Here is a 24201-nt window from a genome sequence, read left to right as displayed (position 1 = left end):
GATGCCATAGGTCCGGCTGCACCAAGGCCAATTAGCGCTATCCACTGGATAGCATTTTTTTCTTAACGTTCAATAAGAGAAAAATGCACAATTTGAACTGTCCAATCACTGAAGTAAAATATTGCTTAGAAGATTACAAAATGTTTTTGTCGTCAGAATAATACAAACATCTTTTTTACAAGTTTGAAAATTTTTGCTTTCCAATGGGTAATGCTATCCAGGCTTCTTGCAACCGACCGGCCCATACTCTGACACTCCGTATTTAGCGCATGCGTTAACCCCCCCCCCGTTCTGTGTTTCTTTGTCCTAAACGAAATAACGAAATCTATCCGTTTGTCAAATCCAATGTGAAATCACCACAGGACAATGCTTGCACTGAAAATAAATGAAGATGACTTTCTGTATGTTTGTATTCTGTGTTGTCTTATTACGTAAGTATCGTTTAATTCAAAAGTTTAGCTCTAATAATATCTCAATCACGATTTCTTCGTGGAAATCTATTGTTTTTCTGTGCTGTGTCGTGAGCAGTGAGCTTATGAATTAGGTGATAATTCCAGTAGATTTCTTTAAGTCGCCATTTTAACAGGTTAATACAATAACATAAAACAATGCAATAGGGTACATAAAGCAATCCATGAAATTTGCATGTATTAATGATTATTTCTCTCACATGAATTCAAACTTTCCATTCTGGGATGTAAACTGCTTGTAAACAGCAGAGTTGCTATTTCTACAATGTCCATTTTGTTTCAAGTATAATTTGAAATTTTCTACAAATGTTTTAAAAGCAAGGGCAAAATATATATTTATTTAATCTTGCTTCTTGTGTTTCTATGTGATATAGAGATCTGGTGAATAGCTCGAAACCTCTCATTGACAATTTTCAACTCATTACAAGATGGGTGAAAGTTTACAAGAAAGACAGGAGAATGAATTGAAAGTGTTGGAAGCCATATACATTGGTGATTTCCACATTGTGGAAGAAAATGCTAAGGTTATTAGAACTTATGCTATTTTATCCATAAAATCCTATTTATATATGAAATGGATACGATACAAATGTATTTTGTAGGTTGAGACTCCCCATATTGTATTGAAACTACAGCCATGCGAAAGCATGAAGCAACATGAATCTCATGTCTCCTTGGATTTAAATATCAAGTATCACAAAGAATACCCCAACATGTAAGAAAACTTATCTTAGCAAAAGTTGCTCATCGTATTGGAAAGTGTTCATATTTTGGTAAACTATGTCGGTTAAAAAACTAATGTAATTATATGTGTATGAATTAAAGGTGTCCTGTTTTGAAGCTTGAAAATGCTAAAGGTATCTCAAATGACAAAGTTCTTGAATTAGAAAGGGAAATCCAATGTATGGCTGCTGATCTTGTAGGAGAGGTAGAACATATCATATTTTTTGTGCATTTATTAAATCAGAACATATTTATAGCTGTGGAATGCTTTCTGATATGTTTAGGTGATGATACTACAACTGGCTCAGCATGTTCAAAATTTTTTGCATCAAAATAATGTTCCTCCTCCAACATCGTTCTACGAAGAAATGATGGCAAAAAAAGAAAGAGACAGGCAACAAAAGAAAGCAAATGAACTAGCAAAAAAAGAAAAAGAGCAAAAAGAAAATTTCATGCAGATAAAAGAAGAGGTAGTCCAAGGCTGCAAAGGCATCATATGTTAAATGTTTTACTGAAAAGCATTACAATTTTTATGTAGGAAGAACAGATCAAAGAAGAAATGAGCAGACGAGAAAAAGCAAAGCAGAGTCTGAAGGTTTTTCTTTCATTTCATTAACATATGTATTTTTTCTTTCTTAGAAAATACATTATAAAATACATTTTTTATTCAAGAAATAAAAGATGTTTACTGTTTTACTGTACGTATATGCAAGGGCTTATGCAAACCCAGAGACGTTTGGGAGAACTTGATAGCAGATCAATAAAGATTTGTACCTTCTTGAGAGTTTCAACTGCTAGGTTTCAGATTAGTTAGCACTGGCTTATGAAAACTCAACAATAGATCAGTCATATTGTTATATTGTTGTTTTTTATAATATATATTAATTTATTTGTTGATGGATTCAGGAAAAAGAAAGTAATCGTGTTGGCATTCTGTCGCAAGTCGTCCCAGAATCGCTCTCTACAAATAATATAGAAGAAAAACCTTTACGTTTGAAGAAAAAAACCAGCTGTGAAAAGGATTTGTCTTACAATGGACTTCGTGTTGTTGTTTTTGAAAACCATAAACAGCACATTGTTCACTGTGGGAAGTGCTTAGGTACAGTATGATATTGATAGTAAATAATATCAAAGCAAAAAGGTTAGTTTGGTGTGCTGGAAGAAGAAAATGGGCAATTTGAAATGTCAAAAGTCTGCAATAATTTCCCCTAATGGATAAAGGAATCTAAAACATTTGAAAAAGATTCTAAGTTAGTCTATATGCTGTTCATGATTCTTATATGGAAAATTGAAACCAAGGTTTAATTTATCATTCATTGAATTGTCAAATTGGAATACTAAGACTCTATGATTATGACTACAGGATCTGTATGTACATTTAGGGAAACTTTTTTGACACAGAATATACAGTTAATTAACAAGGCAAGACACAGGATGACCATCAATCATCTATGTACTATAAAATTTTCACCTTATGTTTTTGTTGATTAGCATGTGGCCGTTCTGGTTCTTCAGTATTTTGTGGCCTGGACATTATTACTGGCGAGTTGGTGGTGTTGACAGAATGGATTTTGAAGAGATCATCGTTGCGGGAAAATTCTACAAAAATTGAAAATGAAAAGCTTTCCAAACAGGTAATGCCTTTCTTAGTTTCATACTTTAACTAGGTTTTACATGCTTTATTGATTCATACTTTTCTATTATGCAAAATCACAAATTGTTTTGGCTTTCACTCTCCTTGATTTTGGAAAAGTACAAAAGATTTATTTAAGAAAAGAAGCACTTTGGTTTATTAAACTTTAAAACTTATATCAAATAGGTTTCAAGTATTGAGAATGAAGTGAATTCTCTCGTTAAAAGAGTCGATCATCATAATCTTGTGCATTATTTTGGCTTTACACAAAATCAGAGCAACAGCGTTCTTAAAGTGCAGGTACGTATGTATATGCTAAATTATTGTCATGGCTGAAAACCTGGTCATCAATTTTGACATAAGCCTGAGCTCAACTATACCTACCTGAGTGTACTCCCTTGCAATAAACTGCAATGAGCATAAGCCTGTTAATGCACGTTTTCAGTGAGTTATATTTTCGTGTTAAGCCTAAACCTCCGTTACCACTTCGCAATTTTGTGTTAAAGCTTCTCTGCATTGTGGTATTAATTTGGAGTAAAAATACTTTCAAATATTTGTAAATATTTGTGTAGCTTTTTGTTCCAAATTTCTTTACATTTTGTCATAAAAAATGTCCAGTTATTGATAAATTTACGTAGTAAATATGAATGTTTAAGCATGGTTCTATATCATTGAAGGCTGTATTTTTTAGCTTCAAGCATTTTGCGAGAGGTTGTCGCTTTTGCAACAGTGACAAAGCTGTTGTCAAAGTCGTTGATCCACTCTTCATAAATCTATTTCCAAGGTTTTGACGGAATTTGTTGCTGGTAGTTCCCTGTTGAAAGAGATTGAAACTGGATGTGGTGTGCCAATGGCAACTGTTCGAGATTATTGTCAACAGTTACTTGATGTTTTGGCTTATTTGCACGGAAAGTCAATAATGCACAAAGATCTCAAGGTATTTTTGTTGATCCATTATGGGCTTTTTGGTCAGTATGTAACCTGTCGGAGAGTTCATGTGCAACGTACTTTTTTTCTTCATTTTCCCTCGATGCACTTTATTTGTTTCATTCTCTATATTTTACTTTTGATTCCTTAGCTGTCTAGTGTCTTTCTTGATCAAGATAAAACAATTAGACTCGCAGACTACAGCGTCGGGAAAAGGTATGGATAAAGTAACATGTTTAAGTTACCAAGAAATTGAAACTCAGCCTGATTAAGTGTGTCTAGTATTGCAGTCAAGTTGGTTCTATCATAATGAGTTCTCCAATTCATGTCACAGGTTAAATGAGCTCTATCAGAGTTATGGCGAACATAAGATACCCAAGAAAACAAGAACCAATGAGCTGAAAATCAGGCAGGAAGCTAATAAAGAATCCGACATCATGAATTTGGTAAGAATGAAAAGTTTGAAATTTAAGAAATCCAGAGGGAAGTTATAAGGAAGTGGTGTTTTATCCAAGGAAAAGTTATTACGAAAGTGATATTTTCAAGAGCAGCTTTGTTTTACCAAGATTTTTTCGTCCTTTGTATTTTCTCATACACAAAATATTTACTTAGTATGTGATGAAGTTTCAAATATCGATTTAATGTTTGGGACTGTTATAATATTCTCGTCTTTTTAAGGGTCTGCTTATGCTCTCACTCCTCGAAGGCGATGTGGTAAATTCAGTGCCCCCCACAATACCGCAGTCGTTTCCACCTGAGTTGCAAGACTTTTTTCACAAGTAAGGAATCCATATTATTGTTTGATTCCGTTCTTCAATACCGTGCTATGCAAACATCAGGGTTTCATCTCTGCCTCCAGGTACAAACTTAAGCACTGGTACAAAGGTTTTTCGTCCAGCAACTTCATGAAAATTCAAAACATTAACCAATTCTTTGTTAGAGTTCTCTCCTTTCTTTTTTTGTTGGATGAATTGACGAACATGTCGTCCTAATCATGATGCAAGATTTTAGTTTAAAGATGAATTTGTCATAATGGCGGTATATGTATTGACTGGTTTCCCAAATATTTAAACCACGAAATTTACAAGTTTTTGTTTTCACTGAAGAGAAGGTTTTCTTTAAAAAAGTCAACTAATGTCAGGAAAAGAGTTTGGTCTTTGGATGAATTGAAAAGCTCGGTTTAGACTTCTAAGTGCCTTTTCATAGAATCGCATTTATCCTTCTCGGGATATATATTACAAAATAAAACGATAGTCATGCTTGATAGCTTCCACTTGAAAAATGAAGATCATGAAGAAAAACAAGCATTATAGTGACGAAGAATTTAAATACTGTTTTTTAATGTCATATACTTTGTATAGATGTCTATATCCGGAGAGCGGTAGCCAGTGGTCAGCACAGCAGCTTTTGGACATCCTTTTATCTCACCAAATCCCATGTCGCACGGTTTAAGCAATAACATCACTTCAGATAAGCTTGACGCCGAAAAAGATCAAGGGAGAAATCAAAATGGCTGTGATGATGGAGATGAGTTACCTGGTTTGATATCTATTCCTTCCGGCTACGCTGCGAGTAATTCAAGAGTTCGGAATGAATTTGAGGTGTTGCAAATGCTTGGAAAAGGAGGGTTTGGTTCAGTTGTCAAGGTAACTTTCAAATATCTACTACATCTAATACATCTATTACATACATCTTTATTCCAAAGCCATCATCAGAGAATATATATATATATTCTCTGATGATGGCTTTGGAATAAAGTCGAAACACGGTGCCATCCAGTAAACTGTTATAGTGACGAGAATCTCTCGTCCATACGCAGTTTAAAAGAGATTTGACTCGTCTCCAATCCCTGTGGGCTTGGTAGCTCAACAGGTAGAGCGGCGGACTAGTATCCCGAAGGTGCGAGTTCAAATCTCGTCCAAGTCACATGTTTTTCATGGGCATATTAAAACCGTGTTAGGATTAATATATATATACATCTTTTAAATAGGCGGCAATTTAGTCATGTGAAGGAAATTTTGAACGTGATTTGGAAATGCTTTATGTACGCTTAGGTACGTAATAAATTGGACGGCTGTCTCTATGCGATCAAAAGAATTCCTTTGAATCCGAAAAGTGTTATGTTTAATCGCAAAATTACTCGAGAAGTGAAGTTACTTTCCAGATTGAATCATGAAAATATTGTAAGGTAAAAAGAAATTTACTATCCAAAATGAATTAAAATTCTATAATATAAGGGTTGAAATCGGGTTTAATTTAGACGCTACAAATGGCTTGGCTTATTAAATGTTATCTTTGTAAAAACTATTATACTAAAGTAGATAATCCCTTTTTTCCATGAAGCCCATGGATGCTTTCGTTCATAATGAGAGAGTTACGTATATTATATAAGGAGGCTCTCGTTCATCATATGAGTTATGAGAAAGTTACATTGTAAAAGGTAACATGTAAAAAAGATATAAACTTGTTTAGAGTTGGTTAAATTATAAGTCAAAATGGCAGAAGTTGTTTGAACTTTTGCAGTATCCTTGGATGTTCTAGTTTCTTTTATGAAAAGAATTCTTGTGAAGAAAAAAGATAAATTTTAAAAACAAAAAATCCAGTTTTCGGTTCATGCCTCCTGTACCCGAGATAGTTGAGCACTAGAGCGTCGCATGTTAATTAAGGGAACCAGATAATCTTTGTTTGCCATGAAGCCCTTGGATATTTGCTCGTGATACATGAGAAACATTAAATGAGAGAGTTAAATCAGAAAGATATAAACCAATAAAAATTATATAAAACATATAGAAGGTTGTCTTAAATTATTAGTGTTAGAAAAAGGCACAATGTCAGAAGAAGTTAATTGAAACAGCGCTTGGTTTATTTTATGAGAAGAACTCTTGTAAAATAAACAAAAAGATAAAATTCAAAAGCAAAAACCCCGTTTTCGGTCCATGCTTCCCGATACCTCTTAAGCGTAAGGCACTAGAACGTTGCATGTTAACGTTTCGGTATGAGATTTCGTCCCCTCCACGCTATCCTACTTGGGAGATGCAATAGCAAGCTTCCGCCCATCATACCCCGAGATCACCTGCGATTGGCTTTGCTTGGGGTACGCAGAGAGAGTGCGGTTGGCCCCTCCGCGCAGATGATTTCTCTATTAAATTTTTACTAAGCATGCCATTTACTTCGAAATCGATGTTAGTAGATGCAGTTAGTCGTTGCCATCCCAATGAACTTGGGCAGCTAATCATGTCGACTACGCATGCTCAGATTAATTCTCAATTAATTTGTGACAGAGCGAGCTCTAAAATTGATGCTTGTATATGCCCTTAGCAAATTTTCAATCATATATATTTTTGGCATGCTGTTTGTTCTCTTAAGCTTGTTTTGACAGATGCATATCAAACTCAACACTTTGTTACGCCACTCGTAGTATACGTGACAATGTTAGAGATTTTTTATTTTTCTCCATAACTTTGTATCTGCATATTTTGTTCTTAAACGATGCTCTAATATTTATGACAGATATTATAATTCTTGGATTGAGGTAGAAGAAATACTTGAAAATGAAACTTCCAACAGTGAAACAAAATCAAGTATGACAGATGATAAATCAGGAAGCCAGGTTGAAGATAGCTTGATGAAGTTGAACGTAGTTGAAGCACCTAGCGTACGCTCGAGAGTTTTGGATGATGGCTTGTGGACTAATAAAAACACGAATGATTCCAAGCATGTTGACGACGATAAAAGCTCAAGCTCTAGCGAGGAAGAGCTTCAAATACCAAAACAATCCAGTTATAACACCGAGTCCTCTGAAGATGTTATGTTCAAAAGAAATATTGATGAATCATATATACAGTTTGGAAGCTCGTTGGCTCACGTGGTATATAGTAGTGGTAATTGTTCATGATCTTGCTGAAGATATGTAAAATTAACTACCAGCGTCTTTCCTTTAGGACGAGGAATCTGATTTGGAAAGTGAAGAGGAAGCAATTACCACAAGAGATTTGCAAGAAGATTCAAAGTGTACTCTTCAAAGTTTGTATATACAAATGGAGTATTGTGAGAAGAGTACTCTAAGGAATGTCATTGACGAAGGATTATACAAAGACCCACAGAGAATTTGGCGACTTCTCCGTGAGATTGTAGAAGGATTAGTTCATGTTCATTCACAGGTAGAAACTTTCGATTATTGCATTTGCTACCGGTATTTTTACGTGTAACTATGAACATAAAAAAATGTGACAATTTTTGTTCAGCTCAAAATATATTTATATGTATATATAAATATAAGTTTGAAAATTTTTAATACAGGCATTTAATACATAAAAGATAAAAGTTTCTCCGGATTTTAAATGATTTTTATTGAGCTTTCGACTCGTTGCTTCGAGCCTTCATCAGAATGAGGATATTTGCTTACACGTGCTTTTAGCTTGGAGACGTTTAGAGCGTCTAATAGGATTAGTGGGTGGATTAATGTGATTGGATGGGGTGAAATGCGAATAAAACGACGAGATCCGAACTCACTACCGGCAGAACATAGCCACGGAAACAACCACACATTCGACTGGACAGAAATTAAAGTACTCGGACGCGCACAGACTAAACACGCACGCGAATTTAAAGAAGCTTGGTACAGTAAAGACAACGACACAATAAACAGACATATCGACATACCATCATATACTCACAACCAAAGAAAAAGGACAAAAAAACTACAAACAACACCAAAACTAAAACACTACACTCTAATATTATTAACACCAATCATATTCACAATACACCAAAACCCATGGCAACGCATTTCACCCCATCCAATCACATTAATCCACCCACTAATCCAATTAGACGCTCTAAACGTCTCCAAGCTAAAAGCACGTGTAAGTAAATAATATCCTCATTCTGATGAAGATACGGAGATTCAAATAAACAAAACTTCCTATATATACAAAGTGTATATACAATGTGCCCTCCCGGCTATCACCATAGTAAAATGGTGACTCCTGCACTTGGGACACAGGACGTACGGTTACACATTGTATGGATTGTATTGAGCAATCACGAAACAGGCTTGTCGAGATGAATCTGTAGTTTTGTGATTTTTTCTCAACACCACTACACACACATATATATATATAAAAGAAAAAAGACCTATTATTTGCTATTTTTCTCTAAATTTCCAATAGGGTATGATTCATCGTGATTTGAAACCAGTCAACATATTTCTTGACTTGAACGATCGTGTGAAGATCGGAGATTTTGGTTTAGCGACCACGCATCCCTTTACGAAGCTTTCTGTAACCGGCAATACTAATTGCACTCGTGATATTGTCGATTATAATAAACCTGGGCTTGGTAATCCATCTCATTCCCAAGAATCTTTGACTGGTAAAGTGGGTACGGCATTGTATGTTAGTCCAGAGCTTGGAAATAATACACAAACTCGAGTGAAGTATACACAAAAAGTTGACTTATACAGTTTAGGAATCATTTTCTTCGAGATGTGTTACCGACCTCTTAGTACATCAATGGAGAGGGTGAAAGTTCTTGGAAATCTTCGAACCGTAAGTATAATAATTTATTTTTATTATTTATATCTAGCAACAACAGCTAACACAACAATAGTTACAGTAGTAATGGTAATAATTTAATCACCGCTGTCAGGAAGAAGAGCATCACTGCCCTTCCTTTGATGGTTTGAGTGTAGCTGTGATAGTAAGACAGCGATAATATGCAACAATTATATTTACAACAACAATACAACAATAATAAAATATTGTTGTAAGTAGGTATCAATCAAGTTGTATCAATCTTCCAACAGGAAAAGATTCTGTTACCTGAGGATTTCGATATGAAACGTTTTGAGAAACAGAGACAAATTATCCGTTGGTTATTGAATCATAATCCTGACGAGCGTCCAACGTCACAGGAATTATTGAAAAGCCAGTACATTCCTCCAAGCATTGAGGATAACGAACTGGAAGAGATTCTCAATCACACTTTAGCGGCAACAAACTCTACACGATATCGAACTCTTATCTCGTATGTTATAAACCAAGATATTTCGCAGAATAAGCTTGATTTGACGTACGATTACGAGCTCATTACGATACCGCTCTCCGGAAGACATTCGGTTGTCCAACAATACGTGCACAATAAATTGGTGGATGTATTTTTAAAGTTTGGTTTCTTGCGGTTAGATACACCGTTGCTAGTTCCCAAGAGTACAATGTTCAAACATGCAGACACCACAGTGATATTGATGGATCATAGTGGTGCTATTCTCACGCTACCCCATGATCTTCGTACTTCATTGGCCCGATATCTTGCCCGAAATAATTTTCCATCCTTGAAAAGGTACTCCATTAGTGCAGTGTTTCGTGACACACGAATACTTGGCGTGCATCCTCGAGAGATCTCTGAATGTGCTATTGACATTGCCATGCGTACACATTATGATGTAGTTCCCGATGCAGAAATAATCTACACCGTTTCCAAAATCATCAATGAATTCCCAGCTCTAACTTCAAGAAACTATTACATTCGCATTAATCACGTGACTTTAATTAAGTCGATTTTAGTGCTAAACGGCGTCGCTGACGAAAAAATTTTTGATATCATTTCAATTCTCCAAGAGTCCAGGAACGAAATTGACCGTTTGGAGAATTTGAAAAAATCCTTAGAAAATATTGGTATTAGCGAGAGGAATGTAATGAACGTGTGTCGATGGCTATTCACGGAGTCTCCAATTGACTCGGCAGAGCCTGCATTGGGTCACATGATAAGAGGACGACGTACAGCCAATCACAAAGTGCGAAACGCTATACAAGAACTAGACAGGATTGTAAAGTGTTCTCAAAGTTTTGGTAAGTTTGTGTGTTGTGTAGTTAGATGTTATGTGTACATTGTTTTTTTTCCTTGACTAAATCACTGTAAATGTACGGTGTGTCTGTACATTTGTTTGTGATTCTGATTGATAAACTTGCAGAACAACAACAATCATGTGAGTCAGCCAACGTTTTTGTCTGTACTCGTAGAGCACATAATATCCCGTATTTTAATGGTTTGCTTTCAAGCATTTAATTTTAAGTTACGTTTGTTTTAGGTTTGACCATGGAAGTTGTTCTGTACCCAGGTCTAGTTTACAACATACAGTACATGTCGGGTGTTTTGTTTCAATTTGTTTCGGAGAAAACGTAAAGCTAAAGGCAGCGCCATTGATATACTTGCAGCGGGAGGCAGATACGATAAACTTGTTTCTTTATTCTCACGAGGTCGCCAACGACCTCCTGATTTCCGAGCCGTTGGAGCTAGCATAAACATTGAACGCATCGTCCAATTAGTATCACAGGATCCTAATTTCAACTTTGCAAATGCATGTGACGTCATGGTGTGTGCTGTTGGAGAAAATACAATTGTGAATGAACAAATTCGGCTGCTAACTTCTCTTAGGAGAGGTGGAATTTCGGCATGTTTATGGAATGAACTGCTCACTGATAGTATGTTGGATGCTGTGCAAGGATACTGTAGGGATTGTGGGGTACAGTACATGGTTATCGTGGAAGAAAATGCACCCACCAGGGTAAGTAGTTGCTAACAAATGGAAATATGCGTTACTGGTATGATAAAACATTGTTGATATTATTACTGTTATCAAATAGAATCATACCTAATAGTTTTTACTAGGAACCAGTCTTCCACAAGTGTGTGTGAGAATGAGGAAATCTCCATTCTTATTACAGATACGTATTGTTGAGAAAGATAAAGAGACAAAAGGTGTGGACGATCCTGTAGAGTTTCTTAGGCAAAGATTTCACGAAACGACGGAAAGTGTCGATCGCGAGTATGCGTTGAACAGGCCAGCGTTTGCTGCCAATGAAAGTAATGGTCAGGCACAGCCAAAGTTTAACATTGAGTTTGTAACGCAGGAAAGACTTGAAAAAAATACAAGAAGGAGATACGAATCACATATGATATCGAAAGTCACGCAGATCTTAAAGAATTTTAGTGGACAAAAAGATTCTTACTTTATTGTTGGAGTATGTATCCTATACTAAATTGTTTATATTACTGCCTTGAATTCTAACATTGGTATAACTAAACAGTATTCTATGACTGGTACGACTTTCCTGTATCTAATATTAGTGTAACTGTTCAGTGTGTCCTGTATTCTAAAGCTGCTGTAACTGCCCTGTGTTCTAACATTGTGTGACAGTTCGATATACTAACATTGGTGTAACAGCTCTGTAATATGTCGTTTGTATAACTTCCCTATATTTTAAAGTTGGTATAACTGTCCTATGTTTTAACTTTGCCACGACTGTCCAATCTTCTAACGTTGGTATAACTGTCCTATGTTTTAACTTTGTCACGACTGTCCAATCTTCTAACGTTGGTATAACTGTCCTACGTTTTAACTTTGCCACGACTGTTCAATCTTCTAACGTTGGTATAACTGTCCTACGTATGTTCTAACATTGGTATGACTATCTAATATTCTAATATTGGTATGACTATCTAATATTCTAATATTGGTATGACTATCTAATATTCTAATATTGGTATGACTATCTAATATTCTAATATTGGTATGACTATCTAATATTCTAATATTGGTATGACTATCTAATATTCTAATATTGGTATGACTATCTAATATTCTAATATTGGTATGACTATCTAATATTCTAATATTGGTATGACTATCTAATATTCTAATATTGGTATGACTATCTAATATTCTAATATTGGTATAACTGTCACGTATTCTATTCGTGAGATGACTTCCCAGTACTCATATTAGTGTAAATGTCATGTGTTCTGTCTTTGGTATACCAGCGTGTTTTCTTACATCGGTGTAACTTCCCTGTAGTCTATGGTTGGTACGATTGCACTGTTTTCTGTGTGCCTGCGTTTACTTACATTTTGACATAAGTCAACTATAAACCAGCAACAAAGTTATTGATGACATTTGTCCGTTAAACGCATTGATAAAATTCTATTTCTGCCTGTTTAGGTTGATCTGCCTTCTTTTGTGTTGAAAAGTATAGCTGTTTTTCTCGACCTTAGCGACGATAATTCTAAAGCAAGATACAACGCAAGCGTAAAGGTGATTTGTGAACAATTGAAACAACCCAAGCATCGTAGACACGTCCCCTATGTCTGTGATAAAATTAACGATGTGAAAGATAATACGAAAATTCCAATTTTGTTTCTTTATAGTTGTACAGATGAGCAATGTGTCATGATGAATATCTAATTTTTATAACAATATTTTATGAATTTAGTTTTTGTGAAGAATTTGCTCTGCTCCGAATTTGATCTAAATTTGTCTACTAAGACAAACACTTAAGTAAACTATTGTGAAAAACAGGACATGCGCATTCGATGATTAGTCGAATACAAGTTTTGTAAAGGGTTAAAAGTTCCTTCTCGGCAATTTCGGCTCGTATAACTTGTTGGTAAATTAGTTATCTGACATTGTGCTGTGTGTTTTTCTAAAGTAGACAGGAAAGTTAATTCCGGAATTTTTAATCATGACAAAAATACACTAAAAAATATCGCCAATCCAATATTACTGCTTCGTACACTGCTTTAGATTTCGACGTTTTTTGTAAAGTTCAAGGTAAATAATGAAAAAGCTTAACAAATGCATTTAAGTAAACACGTTTCGACCTTTTTTCGTGTTCTATTATTAAATTCTTTAGGTGTTTTCTGTAAAAAATCAACATATGTCAAGAAAAAAGAGTTTGGTGTTTGAATGAATAAAAAAGACCGTTTTGGACTTCTAAGTGCCTTTTCAAAAATCACAGTGCCATAAAGAAAGGTATCCTTTTCGTAATACGTATTTTCCAATATAATGATAGTCATGCTTGAAAACTTCCACTCAAAGCTTCCACATGAAAAAATGAAGATCATGAAGAAAAACAAGCATTAAAGTGACAAAGAATTTAGGTACTGTTTTTTAGTGTCATATACTTTGTATAGATGTCTATATCCGGAGCGGTAGCCAGTGGTCAGCACAGCAGCTTCTTGGACATCCTTTTATCTCACCAAATCCCATGTCGCACGGTTTAAGCAATAACATCACTTTAGATAAGCTTGACGCCGAAAAAGATCAAGGGAGAAATCAAAATGGCTGTGATAATGGAGATGAGTCTCCTGATTTGAGGCCTATTTCTTTCAGCTACGCTGCGAGAAATTCAATAGTTTGGAATGAATTTGAGGTGTTGCAAATACTTCGAAAAGGAGGGTTTGCTTCAGTTTGGAAGTAGATTTTTATTACATACATCTTTTAAATAGACGGTAATTTTGTCACGCGAAAGGAATTTTGAACGTGATTTGGAAATGCTTTATGTACGCTTAGGTACGTAATAAATTGGACGGCTGTCTCTATGCGATCAAAAGAATTCCTTTGAATCCGAAAAGTGTTCTGTTAAATCGCAAAATTACTCGAGAAGAGAAGTTGCTTTCCAGATTGAGTCATGAAAATATTGTAAGGTAAAAAGAAATTTACTATCCAAAATGAATCAAAATTTTATGACATAAGGGTTGAAAGCGAGATTCAATTTAGACGGTACAAATTGCTTGGCTTATTAAATGTTATCTTTGTGAAAACTATTATAAAAAAGTAGATTTTCCCTTTTTTCCATGAAGCCCATCGATGCTTTTGTTCATGATGAAAGAATTATATTGTACAAGGAGGCTCTCGTTCATCACGAGAGAGTTACATGTAAAAAACGTATGTATAAACATACAAACATGTTCACAGTTGTTTTAAATTATAAATTTTTGAATCTTTGCAGTATCCTTGGATGTTCTAGTTTCTTTTATGAGATAAAGAAAAAGATAAAATTCAAAAGCAAAAAAACCCCGTTTTCGGTCCATGCTTCCCGATACCTTCTTAAGCGCAAGGCACTAGAACGTCGCATGTTAACGTTTCGGTAGGAGATTTCGGCCCCTCCACGCTATCCTACTTGGGAGATGCAATAGCAAGCTTCCGCCCATCAGACCCCGAGATCACCTGCGATAGGCTTTGCTCGGGGTACGCAGGGAGAGTGCGGTCGCGACCGAAGTCTGGGCCCCTAAGCCACTGCATACTATATCGCACCCAGCTTCCACTGCTAGTTGACATCTACTATATATAATATTGGCTTTATATATATATACAAAAATTCAAAGGCTTACGAAAGTTGTGGTATTATTAAAGTCACTACTGCGCATGCCCAGATGATTTCTTTAATAATTAGCGACTAAGTAAGCTAATTGCCACAAATGTAGTGCAAGTACATATAATTAGTCGTTGCCGTGACTATGAACAATTGGACGAGTGGAGTGCGCATGCTCAAGCGCATGCGCAGATGATTTCTCTATTAAATTGTTACTAAGCATGCCATTTACTTCAAAATCGATGTTAGTAGATGCAGTTGGTCGTTGCCATCACAATGAACTTGGGCAGTTAATCAAGTCGACTGCGCATGATCAAGCATACTGCGCATGCGCAGACGATATATCTGAAAATTTGTGACTAAGCGAGCTAATTACTCCATAATCGGTACTAGTACATACAGTTGGTCGTTTTCAATTAATTTGTGACGGAGCGAGCTATGAACACTGTTACGCCACTCGTAATATTTATGACAATGTTTGATATGTTTTTATTTTCTCTATAACTTTATATATGCATATTTTATGTAATAAACAATGCTCTAATATTTATGACAGATATTATTTGTGGATTGAGGTGGAAGAAATACTTGAAAATGAAACTTGCAACAGTGAAACAAAATCAAGTATGACAGAGGAGAAACAAAGAAGCCAGGTTGAAGATAGCTTGATGAAATTGAACGTCGTTAAAGCACCTAGCGTACGCTCGAGTGTTTTCGATGATTACTCGTGGACCAATAAAAACACGAATGATTCCAAGCATGTTGACGACGATAAAAGCTCAAGCTCTAGCGAAAACGAGGTTCGAATAGCAAAACAATCCAGTTATAACACCGAGTCCTCTGAAGATATTTTTCAAAAGAAATATCGATGAATCATATATACAGTTTGAAGGCTCGTTGGCTCACGTGGTATATAGTAGTGGTAATTGTTCATGATTATGCTGAAGATATGCAAAATTAACTACCAGAGTCTTTCCTTTAGGACGAGGAATCTGATTTCGAAATTGAAGAGGAAGCAATCACCACATGTTATTTGCAAGAAGATTCAAAGTTTACTCTACAAAGTTTGTACATACAAATAGAGTATTGTGAGGAGAGTACTCTAAGGAATGTCATTGACGAGGGATTGTAAAAAGACCCAGAGAGAATATGGTGCCTTCTCCGTGAGATTGTAGAAGGGTTGGTTCACGTTCATTCACAGGTAGAAACTTTCGATTATTTTATTTGCTACCGGTATGTTTACGTGTAACTATAAAAATAGAAAAATGTGGACAATTTTTGTTTAGCTCAATATATATAAATATAAAGAATGGTGATTTTGCTCTGCGACCACGCATCCCTTTACGAAGCCTTTTGCAAACCGGCAATACTGATAGCATTGTTGATATTGTCGATTTTGGTAAATCAGGTCTTGGTAAGCGGAATGCAAATCTAGAATGGAGATGCGGAATTTACCATAAAACACAAATTAAGTAACAGTTCAACCATTTCCACAAAATTATATGTATGCCAGCATCTCATGTATCAAACGCTTTACCAGCCTTTGTATTGTCTGCATCATCACCACAATCTTTCGCCAACCTTACAAGTCTATTTCCTCGGATTGTCGCAATTGCGACGAAATTGCAACGCAATCTAAGGGGCTGATTACATGAGCCCGGTAGCCGGGATTCAACCAAGCGTTAAATGATTTTGGCAAATGGAAACAATTCAACACTTATCATCAGATAAATTTTCTCAAGCAACTTCACAATATTCTGATTTAATAACTTTCAAAACATTTAAAATTGAAGCACCACTTTGCCAACAATTTAAGAATTACAAACGAAGTGATGTGTAGTGCTTCGCAAACAGCTGTAATTTTTAACCTTGAAGTTTGGGCTCATTTTAATTCCATGAAATCATCGGGCTAGCTCGCTATCCGGGCCAGCTCGCCTCCACGTAATCAGACCCTAAGTAATGGCGTTCGGTGAATGCATAGAGAGTTGGACAATTAACGCGTCATTTCATTAAACAGAGAGCATAAAACCCATTTTTGAATCTCACTTAAGTTTTATGTAAATAATATTAAATATGTAATATTATTTCAACTGTAGTTTTATAAATCTACTTATGGTCATAATCTTCTTAGGCTAGTCGAGGGCTCTGTGGCTAGCTCATGTACGTAATCGCGTATCTATTTTTATTATTTCTAATAATGCTAAAAACTTTCGCCAATCCAATATGGCTGCTTCGTGCACTAAAAAACTAATTTCTTTAGATTTCGAAGTTTTTGGCAAAGTTCAAGGTTAGTACTACAAAAGCTCTATAAATGCATTCAAATAAACGCGTTTCGACCTTTTTTGTGTTCTATTGTTACATTCCTTAGGTGTATTCTTCAGAAAGGTGCGTGTTCATTTTATCATGGTTTCATTGCTCCAAGTTGTCAATTTGTCTTGATTTGAACGCCTCAGAGGCGCCTAGCCGCTTGAATTATTGTTTTGGCCAGTAAGTTTCGTGAACTGTACATTTTAGCATACGCAGAAAAAAGGAAAGGAATATGGAGTTGTTGGTTATGTGAAAAACACACAACATTCTACTGTTGTAGGTCAATTGCAGGGAGAAAAGCAAAGTGTTGATTTAATGTTAGTAGTTTTTAGAAGGATTGATTAGTGCGTTTTGTATTATAAACATGAATGTTTTTCTGGCTATTCGTTTCAGGAAAGTGTGGTTATCCACAGAGGGAAGTCCTAAATCAAAAATCACTAAATGCCAGTTTTCCAAGGAGAGATTTATTGAAAAAGTTGAACATACTACCTTTAGTATTGCTCATTAAGGAACCTCAGGCAAAACTAATTTAAGTAGAATCAGAAACCAAGGGATGCATACATGCATTGTTTTCTTATGTAAGCATTAGTTTTTATGCATTGAATGAAATGTTCAGTTTGTTCAATGTTTGTTATTCCCAAGTCCCAACATTTAACCATTCACATTCTTGGCATGAAATTACTTACAAAACACTAGAATTTAATGCTCTTCATGCTTGTTCATTATATAGCATTCCAAGATTTTTTTATGTTAAAGCATTAACAATCTCAATAAAAAATAGTCAGATAAAATATCTACTGAACTACAAGTATTCTTTGATCCATTCTTTGGCAGAGTCAATGTCTTTATCAACTGACTCTTTCATTTTGGTGTCAAAAGTAGGCAGAGATCTGAAAAATTATCAAAACATTGCTTAAACACCACAAATTTTACAACAATGGTGTATTAATTTAACTTACTCCCAAATCTTTGATGATACTGTGTCTATAATACCACCTTAAACAGCAAAGGATGACTTTAACTTCACATGATAGAATAGGATGGTAATACTTAATCTAACTTCAGTGAATGTGACTGAAGTGAGTTCACTGAAGCTCACCTTAGGTTTGAGGTGCACGAATGTGTAAAAAATGTACGCAATGAAATGCAATGTTAAATTTTAATGATGTTTGATCAACATTGTTTTCTACATTTCCCTAATCATTTTTTATAATGTGTATTTTGATTTACCTGGCTGACAAATAGTTTTGCAAAGAGCAGAACATAGATAGCAGTATTTGCAGTACTGAAATGAATTGTAAAATGAATATTATACATGAAGCTTCTTGTTCAAATCCAAGAAAATATGATTCTACCTTGCACAGATGACAATTTGGTTTGGATCTGCTTTTCGTACATGGACAATCTTTGTCGCAATAGCTGCAAAACTGTACGGGAAAAAATATTTGCGAAAGTTAAACCTATGCCTTAAATGTACAAATTAACAGGAAGGTGATTATGAACATTGAATAACAAAACTTAATCGAATTTAACGCACATCTTATGAATAACTTAATCTCAAATCCGAGTATTTAAATCGTGAATAACACTTCAAGGTAATATTATTGAGGAATCCTTACTTGACAGTATTTGCAATATCCGCAAATTGATCCCTTAGCGTGTTCAGTGGGGCCATTAGATTTTGGCGTCTCACTATCGCCATCCACTTCCTTGGAGGTATCTGTTTTATCAGTTCTAGCTGTCTTAGTGACATCGTCGTTGGTGTTTTCTCCTCGAATCGACCAAATATTTAACATAAAATAGAGAAATAGTAAGTTTCTCCAACGAGACGCCATTGCGAAAACTGAGAAACTGCCTGGCCCTGGCCTGAGCTGCCACGCGTCAACCGGAAGCATTCCAGGTCATGTCATTGGGTCATGGCCAGAATGGTCATGGCAGTCACAGTCAGTGGTCCCGGTGGTCAGGGCTTCAGTGAATTAATGATCAACAGTCATGGTCAAAAATAGATTCTTCATGTTCTCACCGAAAGACGTTTGGATCGCGAATCAACGAGCACATGAAAGCCGGTAATAATTTCAGCGGTAATTTTGATTTTGCACATGCACTTGAATAATGGTGATGGTATCTGGATATCATCTCCAATGGTCATCTCGCACCATCAAATCAACGGAAAGTTTAAGACAAAATGAAAGAACTTTGAGTGAATTAAATTGCATATATCAGTTTAATAATGAGACCATGGACCTAGACCTCATCTAAAAATCAAAGGTCAGTTCACTCTGGACCACTCACGAACAAAATATGCCTTTATTCTCACGTTTTACAGTTTTTGAATTGTTTTTTATTTCAATGTTTGAGGACAGTTTTAAAGAATTTGAAAAATCTTCAAGAGTTGGAAAAAACTTCAAGTGTGATAATAAAATATTGATTGGTAACAATTAGATCAGATCTGTGGGAAACCAGCTACTGAAGAGGAAATATGTGCTAACTAAATGGTAAGCTCTTTTATTTCAGAGAGTTTGTGCATTTTATAAATTACATTGGCAGTAAAATTATCAATATTTTAAAGTCCTATGATAGTAATTGCAGCTACTTAATATAAGCTACAAAAGTAAGGTAAGCGAGCCTAATGCAATTGAATATTTTGCCTTTCTGCCTCCGATTTATGAAATTCTTTGCCAGCGGTTTTTCATGATTGTACTACATTGCATCAATTTCAAGCGAAACTGCTTGAGAGTGAGCTATTCAATCATTACATTAAGTTGACATAAAAATATTCACTTAAAATAAAAATCTTTGCAGAAATTGTTATAATACTCTAATAATTTAAGCCAATTTGTTTGGCAGTAATGAAGGATAGTGTTTTTGCTTCCATACATTATAAATCACATTTCATGCATATAATCCTGGATTATAACAATCCATCAAATTTTCATCCAAGTGTAATCCTATATATTAGGATTAATATATTATATATATTTTCTGATGATGGCCTTGCAAATAAGGGTGGCCAGATTTACCAAATTTGGTAGCAATCTTGCTAAGTCCAACCTTCCATCTACTTCTCTTTATGGCAAACCAACATTCTTGTTCTTTTTCTCCATTGGCTTTTTCCACACCTTTTTTGGTTGTTAGGGAAATGACAGGACAAACATTCCAATGCAAGGAGCTACATGGACATTTGCAAACTTCACATTCAATTTTCAAACTCCACAAAAAATGGAATTGTCCAAAATAATAATTTTAGAATCATAAAACAGAAAATAGGCCACTTTCCCAACAGGGGCCACACTTGATGTTACATGTTACATAGTCATACTCACATTTCCCACAATTCTTTTGGGATATTCTAAACTGAAATTTAAAAAATTCAGTAATCAAGGTATAGAGAGAGACCTTGGTATTGCTGCTCATCCAGAAACGTTTTGAGCAAGCACTACTTATTTTTCACAACCTCACACAAAAAATGACAAACAGAATCTGCCATGGAAAATAAACAATAATTTAATTTTCTAACATGCTTACACATTAAACCTTACAGGCTAAAACACAACCTTCTATACATGGAAAATTGACATCGTAAATATTTAATGAGTTTTTTGGTAAAAAGAAATTTTGAATACTTTTGTAAACAATTAAGCAACACGAGTTATTTAAGTAAATAATGGACTCAAATTGATCCTTCTGACATTAACTTGCTTTTGCGTGCCTTAAAAACATGTGTTTCAACTATAACTGATTTCTACCATTTATTTTATAAATGCTATATTTTCACAAGCGACTTCCTTTTAATGCGATCAAGCTTTTGATTAAAAGTTTTATGATAACATTTGCGAGCTCCATTCTAATTTTGCCATGGGGTCAACGGCAGAATCACCTTAGCAAATCTAATGTGTTTGAGTCATATAATAAATATGCGAAGTTTACATAAGATCGTTGTTAAAACATCACAGTTAGTGGTCGTTTTGACTAACAACGTGGCTAAAAGCCTAAAATCATTGTTTACCGTAATTATAACTCTCTTTTGAAACATCTAATTTTTTGGGAGGGCTGGCGCACTTATTTAAATCTCGCCCTGTTAATTATACAATCGGCCCAGCGTAATGGTAATATGAAGATAATAGATTGGTTGACATGTACGTGTCCTATTTTCTCCATATAGATCATATGTACGTGATATAGATTACTATTTGTACTTTGCATAAGCTAAATTTTATCACCAACTTTCCTTGAACGCACTTTGAAGCATAACGTCTTCTATTTCAAATTTAAGATATTTCATACTTACTTTTTGTAAGCTAGGGTTATCCTATGGTGCGTAGCTATTGAGATACTATATATAAGTACAAATTGTATATGTGCATTTATAAAGTTGAATTGTATTGCTATCCATTTTTTGTTTATATTAACTGCTAATGTAGAGTTTACATTGCCTACATTGCCTAGCTTTTCCATAATTTTTGACAAATAGTAAACTGTTTCGTAAACAGTTTTTATCTGTTTTCCTATTCAATTCATAAGTTTCAAGGGGATTATAAATTCGCGTTTACAAGGCTTTCCATTCGGAAACCCGAAATGAATCATACGATTAAGACAAATGATTGTTTGTGCTCTTGTTGTAAACGACGAAAGCTTTCGGAAGAAATGATTGTTCTGAAGTCTTCAAGGTGGTTTACCGCTTTCGTTGTTATGCTAACGAAATATCAATGTCATAACATTCATTATGTGTTTAGTTCAACGACTTGTTACAAAATATAAGGAAATTGAAATGGCCATTGCATTGTGACATTGAGAACAATAACATTTAATAACTGTTTGTGTGTTTTTGTAGCTTGTAATATTAGTGAGATTAGACCAAACGTGTTTTTAGTCACATGTTTGTATTGTGCACGACATTTTAAAATCAATGCAAGTTGAACAATTTTACAATTATGTTTGTGATTCATAAGATAACCACTTTAATATTGTATGTGTACAATGACAGTATATAATGCAAATGTTCAGCAACCTCTATAATTAACGGTCCTTAGCTTTTGCGCAAACTGCTATATTGATATAGGTATTGGGTTAGTAAGTCTTGTTCTAATTCAACGCTTACCCAAACATTAATATGTTGTGTACATGATTCATATTTCACTATATATATATATATGTGTGTACATATAAGTTTCCTAAGCAAATGTTAGACAACTCAATATTTAAAGCTCTTTAAAAATTGTTAACAATCCTCTTACAGTGTGTATATCAGTCATAAAATATCATTGCTTATGTTAACTCTTTTCTGTTTGGGAATTGCTTTGAAAGTTATTGATGCAAAATGTGCGAAGTTTGATAAAAGAATAAGAGTTGCAAAATGCAACGTCAGAAAATGATTTGAATCATTATATACGATCAAGATTTCTTTTATGGACCCTGGATTTCTCCCTGTTATTTTATACCGAAAATTGCTCCACTGTATTGTATTTACAACATGAAGTTAATTTTTGTGATCAAGTGTTCCCAAGTCGAGCAGCTCAGCATCACATATAGCGTCGTATGTTTATATGGAAGCATTTAGTTCTTTGTGTTCGCTAATTGCCATTTTATATGAGCGCTGCAGGTGCTCCAGTTCGCAGTGCGATGAGATGTGCACAATATTGACAAGATTGAAGCTGGTAAATTTCCGTTGAGGTTTTCAATAGAGATGATTAGCAAGCTTGAGAAAAGCCTTGTACAATTATGATGAAAACAGAATGAACCAATAGGAATCGTTTATAGATTATGGCAACGTGATTCAGCTGCGCGACGAATGCATAATGAAGAGGTATATGATTGACATTTTCCCAACTTGTTAATTAATTGTGCTGTCCCCGGAAATGAAGATTATTCATGTCATGACAAGGTCTTTGACCACTCCTGCCTTTCAATGGCCGCTGCGGCCCACGCTTGAAATGGAGCTTATGGTAGCACGGGTCAAGGCAACGAGAATATGCTTAGCGAATCAAAATTCTCTAACATACAGAATTTGACTTGACAGACAGTCATCGTTGACCATAAATGTCGCGCGCAATTTGGTCATTTATGTTCTCGTTGACATTGCGAAAGTATTGATTGTCATTTGTTTGTGAATCGATACATGGCCAGATCAACAACTATTACTTGCCACGCTGGAATCCTCCCGATTGTTTAAACTAAAAATCGATTACCATGTGTCAACTTTGATATCTTGCACGCCACATTTTGCTGCCTTATCAAATTAGTGTCTTCGTTCTCATTTTGTTTCTATGGTGGGAGTTGGGTAGCCAGCACGCGCAGTCGCGCACTAATGTTTAGATGACGATGTGTTGTAAGTGTCATGGTGTTAACATGATAGCTTGGTATACAGTCAATGTTTACTGCATGGGAACATGTTTAAGATGCTTGCAAATAATTGCGTGTAAAAATCTTTACAAACAAATTAATGATCGATCGCTTTTGACGCACGTGTAGTGAAAAGCACACTATTTTGAGTTATAAACTACGGCAGAAATTCTTGCAGCAATTATTGAGCACGAAAGGAAAAGCTCTTCCTGTTTGCACTCTTATTGAAATTTCGTCTAAATGCTTTCGTTAATTGTTACATGAAACGGCATGTAATGAGATTTACCTTTATGTATTGTTTCGGAAAGATATACACATTTCGGCTGTGTATGGTATCGGAAACTTCAGGAATAAAGTTGGCAAGTATTGTAATGGGATGGTTGTGTTTGATAAGATCATTTGGCAGAATACCTACGTACATTTTGTAAAAATTCCTTTGCAAAAATTGTATTTTGTATCGATAGGTTTTTTGTTTTTCACCAACATTTCTTCTGAGGCGAACAAGGAGAGTCTTTGGGAAGCAAAGGTGCCGCATCTTTTTCCTCATATGCATTCCTGAGGGCCCTCTATAAGCATAAGTTCCGTTCCTATACATTTGTTATGAAAATTCAATTAGTCAGTTTCCTTTTCTGGTAAATTAGAACACAAG

General features: G+C 35.2%; 4 protein-coding genes, 1 long non-coding RNA gene and 1 other non-coding gene across 7 annotated transcripts in view; 5 read left to right on the top strand and 1 right to left on the bottom strand.

Moving 5' to 3' along the window:
• The first annotated feature begins 327 nt into the window (after positions 1 to 327).
• On the top strand, positions 328 to 13024 carry LOC124452494 (eIF-2-alpha kinase GCN2-like). The gene is given in 24 exon segments (XM_047003052.1): positions 328 to 431; positions 845 to 994; positions 1073 to 1185; positions 1296 to 1398; positions 1478 to 1663; positions 1732 to 1788; positions 2100 to 2292; positions 2685 to 2827; positions 3013 to 3126; positions 3611 to 3763; positions 3905 to 3969; positions 4088 to 4199; positions 4432 to 4532; positions 5115 to 5178; positions 5181 to 5399; positions 5808 to 5941; positions 7264 to 7621; positions 7695 to 7913; positions 8925 to 9302; positions 9560 to 10604; positions 10844 to 10931; positions 10933 to 11320; positions 11481 to 11777; positions 12755 to 13024. Coding segments are annotated over 23 exon segments (4869 nt in total). The 5' UTR covers positions 328 to 431; positions 845 to 898; the 3' UTR covers positions 12998 to 13024.
• On the top strand, positions 5608 to 5679 carry Trnat-agu. Its single transcript has one exon. It is a non-coding gene; the product is annotated as a tRNA-Thr (tRNA).
• Positions 13025 to 13799: 775 nt separating the features above from the next.
• On the top strand, positions 13800 to 16038 carry LOC124452493 (eIF-2-alpha kinase GCN2-like). The gene is made up of 4 exons (XM_047003051.1): positions 13800 to 14000; positions 14105 to 14238; positions 15463 to 15706; positions 15889 to 16038. Exons 1-4 carry the CDS (start codon positions 13800 to 13802, stop codon positions 16036 to 16038), a joined length of 729 nt encoding a protein of 242 aa, XP_046859007.1.
• Positions 16039 to 16734: 696 nt separating this feature from the next.
• On the top strand, positions 16735 to 18006 carry LOC124453360 (acylphosphatase-1-like). The gene is made up of 4 exons (XM_047004175.1): positions 16735 to 17193; positions 17275 to 17291; positions 17421 to 17530; positions 17607 to 18006. The coding sequence occupies exons 1-4, from the start codon at positions 17130 to 17132 to the stop codon at positions 17719 to 17721; spliced, it is 306 nt and encodes a 101-aa protein (XP_046860131.1). The 5' UTR covers positions 16735 to 17129; the 3' UTR covers positions 17722 to 18006.
• LOC124453358 (sarcoplasmic reticulum histidine-rich calcium-binding protein-like) lies at positions 17662 to 19102 on the bottom strand. The gene is made up of 5 exons (XM_047004173.1): positions 18833 to 19102; positions 18569 to 18640; positions 18444 to 18498; positions 18173 to 18209; positions 17662 to 18103 (listed from the first exon to the last, which is right to left on the bottom strand). Exons 1-5 carry the CDS (start codon positions 19046 to 19048, stop codon positions 18016 to 18018), a joined length of 468 nt encoding a protein of 155 aa, XP_046860129.1. The 5' UTR covers positions 19049 to 19102; the 3' UTR covers positions 17662 to 18015.
• Positions 19083 to 24201, top strand: part of LOC124453361 — a 26034-nt gene continuing 20915 nt past the window's right edge. For both annotated transcript variants that reach the window (XR_006951060.1, XR_006951061.1), the window contains exon 1: positions 19083 to 19481. This is a non-coding gene — a long non-coding RNA (uncharacterized LOC124453361). The remainder of the gene's footprint in view (positions 19482 to 24201) is intronic.

This window comes from Xenia sp. Carnegie-2017, unplaced genomic scaffold (genome assembly GCF_021976095.1).
Source record: "Xenia sp. Carnegie-2017 unplaced genomic scaffold, XeniaSp_v1 HiC_scaffold_25, whole genome shotgun sequence".
In the NCBI taxonomy this organism is placed as follows: domain Eukaryota; kingdom Metazoa; phylum Cnidaria; class Anthozoa; order Malacalcyonacea; family Xeniidae; genus Xenia; species Xenia sp. Carnegie-2017.
Note: the sequence above shows the minus strand (reverse complement) of the source record. Positions and strands in the feature narration are given on the sequence as shown.

What these genes read in the sequence shown, in the direction of transcription:
- LOC124452493 (XM_047003051.1), top strand. Translation starts at nt 13,800, where the DNA reads ATGTCGCACGGTTTAAGCAATAACATCACTTTAGATAAGCTTGACGCC. An exon ending in AGTCATGAAAATATTGTAAG is followed by an intron (nt 14,239 to 15,462) that starts GTAAAAAGAAAT and finishes TATTTATGACAG; the next exon opens with ATATTATTTGTGGATTGAGG. An exon ending in CAAGCTCTAGCGAAAACGAG is followed by an intron (nt 15,707 to 15,888) that starts GTTCGAATAGCA and finishes TCTTTCCTTTAG; the next exon opens with GACGAGGAATCTGATTTCGA.
- LOC124453360 (XM_047004175.1), top strand. Translation starts at nt 17,130, where the DNA reads ATGGCTGCTTCGTGCACTAAAAAACTAATTTCTTTAGATTTCGAAGTT. An exon ending in AAGCAAAGTGTTGATTTAAT is followed by an intron (nt 17,531 to 17,606) that starts GTTAGTAGTTTT and finishes TATTCGTTTCAG; the next exon opens with GAAAGTGTGGTTATCCACAG.
- LOC124453358 (XM_047004173.1), bottom strand. Translation starts at nt 19,048, where the DNA reads ATGGCGTCTCGTTGGAGAAACTTACTATTTCTCTATTTTATGTTAAAT. An exon ending in GATATTGCAAATACTGTCAA is followed by an intron (nt 18,641 to 18,832) that starts GTAAGGATTCCT and finishes TTTCCCGTACAG; the next exon opens with TTTTGCAGCTATTGCGACAA. An exon ending in CAAAACTATTTGTCAGCCAG is followed by an intron (nt 18,210 to 18,443) that starts GTAAATCAAAAT and finishes TTGCTGTTTAAG; the next exon opens with GTGGTATTATAGACACAGTA.